We start from the raw sequence: 9490 nt of genomic DNA on the forward strand, positions 1-9490 counted from the left end.
ACGAAAACTGTTCCCAGTAGCCGAAATGAGAACAGTTGCGAACAGTCATCAACAGTTCAAATTAACAACGAATGATCCAAATGCTGAATTTTCGGCCACTGGGGACAGTAATTCACTGCTTGGATGAGTCAACGAGAAACAACGATAATACAAACAATAAACGTGCTTAAACCATCTACTTGCAGCGTTGAGGATTCACGTCAGCCCGAAGACGAAAGAAATTCTGGACACTTTTGGAACGTTCGAGCTCGTTTGCAGAGGCGAGGTTACCCTGAAGGTAAGGTCTCCCGATACTTTGCAAAAGTAGAGAAAGCAAAGAACACTGAAGAAATTTGAACAAAGAATCTGCCTTTCTAATTTCAGGGTAAAGGTACGATGACCACGTACTGGTTGATCGGCGAGAAATCGGCGAGCAACAATCAACAAGCAAGCACTTGCTCGCCGTCGTCGACGGTGCAACAACCGGTGACAACGATCACTCCAATCGCAACAACGATCGAACCTCCGCGCGACGATCGTACGAGCCTGTCGCCGAGCCGGCTGGATCCAGTAGCGCAGTCAAAGACAAAACCGTCGCAGCAGAATTGCCAAGATCAGAATCACCGTGGAGGACAGACGAAGTGTCATCAAGAGTGTCAGCAACGCTCGCAGCCGAGCCAACAGCAGAAGACTCAACAGCAAGTAGTGCCGTATCGACAGCAAGTACAAGCGAGCCAACGCGATGGTGGATCGACGCAGAATCGGAAAGGTGGTAGCAACGACGGAAGTGGCGGCGACGAGGGTGGCGGCGGGAACAACGGGGGTGGTGGAACGTTCGCGACGGGAAACGGCGTGGCGAGCCGTGGTCGTACGATAGCCAGCGGTTCGTTCGTCGACGGCTCGCCGTCGCGTAATCGTTCTTCCGTCGGTTCGGCGTCGAGCAACGTGATCTCTCAGGGGCGACGTTCCTACCAAGCCGGCGAGAGCGTGCCGAATCACACGGAGAGCGGTCCAAACGCGCCGCTTCTCGTGCCGACGACACCACCCTCGCGAGTCTAAGGTTCCCTGCCCCCACGCGAATTTCTCACGCAATTTGCGATCCTACCAGCCAGAGCGGAGTGGTCGCCAGCTCATCCGATAATACGTGTATCATCGTTTCGTGTAGAGTAGCAGCTAAACATCCTCCGGTGATCGGCGATATCACCCGGTCATCCGAAATTTGGGTCCACACGTTCGAGAGGAAATGCCTCTCGAAGTAAAAAGAAAGAAAAAAGAGACGAACATTACGGGAACACGATCGTTATTTATTACACGGAGGGACGGAGGGACGCAGGCTGCATCTCGACGAATGTGTCGTAAATGGAAGCAGTAGTGAGAGCGCGAAAGGGTTGGGCAGCGTCCCTAGTTGATTCCCAGCAGTTCAACGAGCTTCGGAATACAAATTTGAAAGGAGTTACAGCCAGAGCCTCGTTAATACGCATTCCCGTTTGTGCAAGGTGCGTCCCGGCAAACTGCGAGAGCTTACTCCAGGGGCCAAAAGAAGAAAACAATGTTACACAAAGTTTGCGAGTTAACGCAAACTTCTTTTTGTCAAGGAGATATAAACAAATAATGATAAATAGTTACCAATAGCTAGTTTTAAAGTCTCATTTAAAAATGATGTCTTTCTGCTCGGGTACAAGCTTGACATTGATGAAAAACTAAATTTATTGCTCTATGCAGTGTCTCGGTATCTTGTATTTGTTAATACGCTGCACAAGATCTTCATATGACTTTGGTCGAGTAAACCTTTTGTTTCAAAGTACTCTATAAATCAAAGTCGAGCAGTGTAAGATCAACATTTATTTATCAACACTCATTTCGAGTTATGAAACAGGCTCGTGCAAAGCAAAGGAATGACTGAAATACTGAAGTACCTATTTTTGATTATATCTCTGTAACAAAGCAAACTTCGTGTAACATTTTTTTCTTCTTTTGACCCCTAGAATAAGCTCTGGCAGTTTGGCGGGAAAAAATCCGGGACACCATGTCAGGTACAAGTTAATTTTCAACTTCGTATCTACAAACTGAAAAACCGAGTGAAACAGAAATAACTATTTATTGTTAGTTAGAGGATTAGTATTATTCGCGAAGCTCATGAAGCTCATTTACAAGTGACCAGTGTTAATAAATTCTTATTAGCTATCAGACAAGTAACTCGATTATCTAAACTATCTTCTGGCCTAGTCGAGTGAATGAGGTTCTACCGTAGCACAGCTCTTCTCGAAGAGATAAATTATTTTTAAAGATTTCGACCCTAAACGAGACTCTAAGTACACACACTTCTGTCAATGAAACTTGAGAACTTTCACTACCTGATTTTACGACCTCACTATGTCGCTTCCATTTATTACACTATACATATATACTCTGTCCTCGGGATGGAAAAGCGGGAGCCTCCTAGTTCCTCTAGATGCAAGGAAACTTCGTGTCTTCACCTCCCTCCCTCTGTTCCTATCATCCCTCGCCTCTTCTTCACCCTTTCTCTTTTACCAGATATCCGTTTCATATCTCGATAAATAACGCCACGACACTACAAGGACCAGCGCTTTCAGTAGATGAACCATTAAAGTCCCTAAGTAAGGGCGGCAGAAGACACAAATTCGCCAGACGAATTATTTATTTTTGCGCGTGCGCAGCGATCGATCGAAAGAATGGGCAAGAGGGGGAAACGAGAGTGATCGTGAATCTTCGAGATTAACTGGAGAGCGACCTTATTTAAAGGAGAGTAATTGCGACTAGCTTTGAATGTTAGAAAAAAAAAAAAAAGTCGTTCGAACACTTTGTCTTCCGCGTTTCTCTTTCAGCGTTAGTACGTATATTGCTGTTGATATGTCGTCGGCTCGATCGAAGCACGTCCCGCCGCAATAGAAATGTCACGCTTGAATTTCAAATGGATGAGCGATTAGAGCAGAAAATAATGGAGAAAGAACGAGGAAACAATGGAAACGATACTGTTACGTTTGTCGAGGATGGAAATTTTACGCGCACACGTTTCTATGTTTGATGAAAACGAACGTATATGTATATATATATATATACACACGCACACATGCACAGCGCGATCAACTTGAAAAGGGCCACCTAGTCGTCGTCTCAGATTCCTCGAAGAATTATTCATTCCCGTTGGCAAAAGTTCGGAGAAAATTGCACTGCGAGATCCGAGGGAATAAATTCAGAGTACTTTGCATAGCATTCGGCCATAAGTCTTGAGATAGGTATCTACTCGTTATGTTTATTGAGAGATTGTCTCGAGCAGATTGCGGATTTTTATACAACTATGCCGAGTTAAACATAGAAAAGGATATTTCAGTGGATGAAACAGATGTCTGCGTATACTCATTGGCTTTCCAAAGATGTGAAGAAATTCGCAATCTACTCGAGATAAATAAATGTTATCTCATGCGAATGAAACAAGTGAAGACGATGAGCACACAATTTCAATCAAATACCAGATGTCTCGATGCTTATGGTTATGCGGATATGACTTCATGTGGTTGGAAAACATCGAGGGCAATTAGGTGATCTGTTTTAGGCGTGACGCTCTGTGTGTGTAGATTTTCACACATAAATCTATATATATATATACGTACACACACACACATACACACATACCCACACACACACAAACATATACATTTATGAAGAGTTGAAGTTATATATCGGTGTACATAAAGAAAAAAAAAAGAAAAAAAAAAGAGAAGAGGCTGGACCTCGTTCGAAAGTCATCGTTTATCAAACGATGGAAGATTCAGTCGTGGAATCTTCGAACGTTTATTTCGCCGTGCGTCATAAATCGATCGCGTAGCGCTCGTGCACGCGCGTTGCTGTTCGATTATGCGCGGCCAAACGCGACAAAAGAAAGTATAAAAGCCTGCGGTCTAGCGCGACGAGCGCCACAACGTGTCCTAAGAATCGAATTTCTCTCTATTTCGTGTCAATCTCTTTTTGAACGATGTAACAATCGATATTCGGAAAATAAAGTTTCTTCGTTTCCACGCACAACAGTACCGACTTGTCTGCATCAAACGTTCGCGATCGCAATGGCAACAAGATATTTGATCATATTTCGACAACGTTACAAAGGTAATTTCCGTTTTTTTTTTTTCTTTCTTGAAGTTTATTTCTTCTCACTCACAAGAAAACGTTTATTTCGTAGCAGCTTGTATTAGTAGCATCTTCTGCTTTGATGACGATTTCGCGAAGATTCATCATCTCCAGCTATTCCATCGAAATATTTCATCTCAATTTTGGAGAGGATTCTGTGAAGATCCGCCATCTGCAATTATTTCCTCATCATCTGATTGTCTTCTCTTCTTCCACTCTCACCTTTTTTTCCACAATGGACGTGAGACCTGCATCACCTGACCTAGAAGAATTTCTCGCTAATTGGAAAAGGTTGCGCCTATGATTTTCTTTTTGTATCGATTTTTTACATTGTACCAACTGTGTGTGTGTGTGTGTGAGACACGTTATTGTCAAAAAAAAAAAAAAATACCTGTTTGGAATATTATTTTTCTTATCGTTTCGCACGCGGAAAGACAAAAGAAGAAGAAAGCGGCATGCAACGCGACAGAGCTTCGTATCTCGATAAGAAGACTTGAATCCACAATGGTCGTTTGCTGACCGTGTTGGACGTCACGCAGCTTTCAAATTTATGTCTCTTGCCTCAGCTTTCTCAGCGGTCACTCACTATTTTACGTCCGGTTTCAGGTAAAGCAAAGCTATCATCCACAGATCCCCAGAGAGGATGACAAAGAAGTGAGATGAGTGATTCGTTTGACCATAGAGACGGTAACCATCAATTTCACCGTAGTAATATTGTCCAAATAAGTAAATATCTAGGACAATAAATCAATTTCACTGTAGTAACATTGTCCAAATAAGTAAATATCTAGGACAATAAATCAATTCACCATCAATTTCACCGTAGTAACATTGTCCAAATAAGTAAATATCTAGGACAATACCTTCTTTAGGAGGTAGACAAATATTTAGGCAAATAATCGCAAGGGTGACAGTACTGTATTAGGATATCTGATCCAACCCAAGAGCACGGAACTGGACAACAGCAAGTGCCGAATATACTTGAAGTTCAGAAATCCTTTTCCAGCCTTTAATTCGTCATCAAATTGTCAATTTTATTAACAATTCTCTACTTAGAAATCTTATTAAAAATTCTCTTACAAATGTCACGTTATTTTTGTTGGAAACGAAATTGAATTTCGTTGCTAATTTATATTGTTAATGTTGCTAATTTAAATAATCGCAAGGATGACAGTACTGTATTAGGATATCTCATCCAACCCAAGAGCACGGAACTGGACAACAGCAAGTGCCGAATATACTTAAAGTTCAGAAATCCTTTTCCAGCCTTTAATTCGTCATCAAATTGTCAATTTTATTAACAATTCTCTACTTAGAAATCTTATTAAAAATTCTCTTATAAATGTCACTTTATTTTTGTTGGAAACGAAATTTAATTTCGTTGTTAATTTAAATAATCGCAAGGGTGACAGTACAGTAGTGTATTAGGATATCTGATCCAACCCAAGAACACGGGACTGGACAACAGCAATTTTGTTAACAATTCTCTATTTAGAAATCTTATTAAAAATTCTCTTACAAATGTCACGTTATTTTTGTTGGAAATGAAATTGAATTTCGTTGCTAATTTATATTGCAATCGAGCTGGTTGAAGTTTATCTTTATTCTATTATCATGACAATTTTTCACATTTGTTCAAGCTTGTTAGCCAAGGTAAATCATAATAAGCTCAGAATACGACGTTCTCGAGTATCCAGTCGAGATACGAATTCACACGCGTGTATATTCCAGGTCGTCCACGGTCTCCGCATCGAATCCCCCAAGACACTATACCGATGCTCACCCATCTGCCGTTCGCCAGTTGATGTAACAGCGGTCCGCCAGAGTCGCCCTACACGCAAACGCCAGAGGATCACCGATCGGAGAATTCGAATTTTCTCTCTGATAGGATCAACGAGGTCTACGTTACGCACCTGACAAGCATCAGCTCCGCCTTCGTAGACGCCGGCGCACATCACCGTGTTCGGAATTCGTTGGACGTAACTGTTTGCGCATTTGTTTTGCGGCCAGACTGGAACCCCGACCTCCATCAGAATCGTACTGGCAGGACCTCCGTAATATTGTGTACCCCAGCCTAAATTTTCGACCGATTTTATCGAATTTTCGCCAGCTTCCTTTGACATTTCTCGTCGTTTCTCTCTGTCTTTCGTTACTTTCTTACTGTGCGTCTCTTCCATCGGTGGGACAGAAACGATTACCAACCTGTTACAATCGCGTCCTTGTGCTCGAACGTTTGGCCGATCGGTGGCAGGCACACTGGCCAGATGTAACTGTCGAAGATGGTAGGTCGGTACATTTTCAGTATCGCTATGTCGTTCTCGTACGTGGTGAGATCGTAGTCGCGGTGCACGCGTATTTCGGTGATGGTGAAGTCCAGGGCCCTTGTCTCCTCCGACTCCTCGAAATCGTATTCACCGAGTCTGACTTTGATCTCCCGTGGTTTCAATCTAACAAACGTTACTTGGAATTAACATTATGGCACGGTAGAAAAGAAATTTCTGTCTGTTTATTGTGTACTATCTAACAAGTTGTTCATCGATCATTAGTTTTGATTTTCATTAGAAAAGAAGGGTAAATAGAGGTGCAAATAGAGTAGCCCTTTTCACCATTATACCCAATATATTTGAGTTATGTTCTTCTGTTTAACATCTGTTTTTTCTGCCGTTGTACCTAAAACACGATATTTATTTTTTTTTTTTTATCAATAATGCTTCCTAGTACAAAATAAGTTTCATTGTCCTGTTTGAATGTTAAAACGTTCAAGTTCGACTGTCTTCAATAACCCTATCCTCACCTCGTCACATTGTCATCCTCGTTTATGTTTCAACTATATGCACCAAACACATTGGTTGCCAAAGTTTTTAATCTATCGAGCAAAAATTTACGTGTAAACGCAGTGAGCAGCAGTTAAAACGTGTCTGTCGGTGATAAGAACCCCGCCACAGTACTGAATTCGATCTCCTCTAAGAACAGCAACCATCCAGGGCCATTCGGTAGGATCGGCCGGTCTACCGCCCACTAATCTCCTTCGACTCTTCAACGTTATTCCGCATCCTCTGAGTACTGGATTTCGAGGTCGAGACGTTGTCGAGTCGTGGCCCGCCGACCAAACGATTCTGCTCATATTACGGAAGATCGTCTCGTTTTGTTTTCCATCGTCGTTCGCTAAAACGAAATGTGCAGCTTACAACGAGATTGTACATACAAGCCGATTGAATCGTTATCGACCCGTTCTTCTTTACTTAAACACAGGTTGACTGCCACGCGAAATTTATAAATTTATAAATTTATACACGCGTCATGCCTGTGAGACAGGATATTTAATTTTTAATAAAATTTCATGTTCCGATAAAAGTGTCCATTTTATACTATTATCTACAATCGTGTCCATTTTATACTATTATCTATACTTTATAAAATATTATGTTCCGATAAAAGTGTCCATTTTATACTATTATCTGTATTTTATAAAATATTATGTTCCGATGAAAGTGTCCATTTTGTACTATTATCTATAATCGTTGTGTACTAATACAATATCATATTATTACCATACTAAGCCGGGACAGGCAAGGATTGCAATAAATAAATAAATAATAATAAGTTAGATTACAAGGTTTATAATATTTGTACTGGTTAGAATTGAAATTAAATTTTGATATAAAATTATAAATAACTTTCAACTATTCTGTTTCAATATTTATATGCCATTATTTCTTTAATTGTTGAAACTTGCATGTAACCTGATTGTTTAGTTAAATATTACTTTGAGTTGAAGCCAAAAATGCTATGATGTAATATTATTATTGTTTATGTTATTTAAAATTTGCTTGTCGATGATATTCGTCCTTGAAGTCGCTGTAAAATATTTCTAGATATAACCAGTCAATTGCTGGTACGTACCGACGATCAACGGAAGAATTTCAGCAAAACTCCTGCCCTTGGTAGATTTTTTATCCATTTCGCTCTCACGTTTCGAGCAACAAACGCCTATGTACCTGTTTCGGTTCGATTCAGTTAACCAGTGAAACCTTTACGAAGAGAAAAGGACGGAATGCGTGCTTACGTGTTATCGATCGTGCACAAGTGATCTATGGCAAGCGTGAAATTTGAATCGTACTGCTGAGAAAGGCATCGTCTCAAATACTCGCAGGATCCCGCTTCATTGTTTAATCCGACACACTTCGAAGGCTGCGTTACCTAAATGCAAATTTTCTTTTGCTTAACGATGTACAGTTATCTTACGACTCGACTGCGGATGTTGATGCACTTGCGTGTACCGTTTCGATTGAAGAGGCTGTTCCGTGATAGATGTGCTCTGTAGAATCTGTCAATGACAGAACGAATAATCAACGATAGCGTCTAGAGGATGTCCAGCGTAGATAAGCGCCTCTCTATTACATCCGTTCGGAAATGAAATGAAAGATATATTTCTCGCGAACAGACAAGCGTCTGTAGTGAATTTCTTCGTTTGTCAATCAACACACCATCAATTCTTTGTTAGAGACAAGTATCTGCATTTGTCACAGTCGGACTGTCTTTCCGAAAGATTCACAAAATTAAATCTCGATGAAGAGAAATTTCAATTGGATTTGTAGTACGTTACATTTCACAGTGGTAAAATATTGTAAATGATTGCTTTTAGTGATCTAATTTCGGTAGTAAAAGTAATTTATTTCTGTCAGAAATGAAACGAGACGTAAGAAGAGGATTAGCATATTCGAATAACGGTTTAATTCCGTTTCCCGGGTAATAAATTAAAAAAAAAACAAAATGTCACCAAACGAAGCACCATCTTCACGCAAAAACGTACAAACGTAACTTACCTGTTGTGTTCTTGTTATAGGTGAGATGTCGAGCAAGTGACAACGTGCAGAACACAAACAGAAGGAACACTGATTGCACTAGTTCCCTTTGGACCTGCATCTCCAGGTAACTACGTTGACCAAAATTAATCGTAAGTCAGAACGTTAGACGACCCGTGTTAAAGAATGAATGAAACAATCGAAACAAATGGAGAACTCCCGCTTATATACACGTACATGTTTCCTGAACATGCAACCAGCCGTACATTTGTGTCTTTCGTTTGCAGAAGTCAAGGCGTGTGGTGTTGTTTGCGCTGTGGATAATTCTCATCGATCAGTATCGATCACTGCAAAGCAATGGTACGTACCGACACGATCTTTGTTAATCTGGTAACTGATCCTTGAACTCATTAAGGATTAACGTTGCGTTAATACGACATGTTAATTTTTAATTGTTAATTACTTTGTTTAATATTGGGCTAAGTGACTATTATGACAGAATTGGGCATGTATGTGTAATTAATTAATATCTAAATTAATCTAAATTCAATGTAGCTTTA

At 40.6% G+C, this 9490-nt stretch overlaps 2 protein-coding genes across 5 annotated transcripts in view; one reads left to right on the plus strand and one right to left on the minus strand.

Moving 5' to 3' along the window:
• LOC122533404 (atrial natriuretic peptide receptor 1-like) overlaps nucleotides 1-1256 on the plus strand; it is a 34900-nt gene extending 33644 nt beyond the window's left edge. For all 4 annotated transcript variants that reach the window (XM_043663057.1, XM_043663062.1, XM_043663077.1 and 1 more), the window contains 2 exons: nucleotides 186-277; nucleotides 364-1256. In XM_043663057.1, coding sequence (XP_043518992.1) covers nucleotides 186-277; nucleotides 364-1038 — 767 coding nt within the window. In that variant the 3' untranslated portion in view covers nucleotides 1039-1256. The remainder of the gene's footprint in view (nucleotides 1-185; nucleotides 278-363) is intronic.
• A 4454-nt stretch (nucleotides 1257-5710) lies between these two features.
• LOC122533472 (proclotting enzyme-like) lies at nucleotides 5711-9054 on the minus strand. Its single transcript, XM_043663222.1, has 8 exons — nucleotides 8952-9054; nucleotides 8406-8452; nucleotides 8192-8325; nucleotides 8029-8123; nucleotides 7011-7290; nucleotides 6328-6572; nucleotides 6039-6199; nucleotides 5711-5956 (listed from the first exon to the last, which is right to left on the minus strand). Exons 1-8 carry the CDS (start codon nucleotides 9049-9051, stop codon nucleotides 5795-5797), a joined length of 1224 nt encoding a protein of 407 aa, XP_043519157.1. The 5' UTR covers nucleotides 9052-9054; the 3' UTR covers nucleotides 5711-5794.
• Nucleotides 9055-9490: the final 436 nt, after the last annotated feature.

This window comes from Frieseomelitta varia, unplaced genomic scaffold, assembly GCF_011392965.1.
Source record: "Frieseomelitta varia isolate USP_RPSP 00005682 unplaced genomic scaffold, Fvar_1.2 scaffold_146, whole genome shotgun sequence".
Classification (NCBI taxonomy): Eukaryota; Metazoa; Arthropoda; class Insecta; order Hymenoptera; family Apidae; genus Frieseomelitta; species Frieseomelitta varia.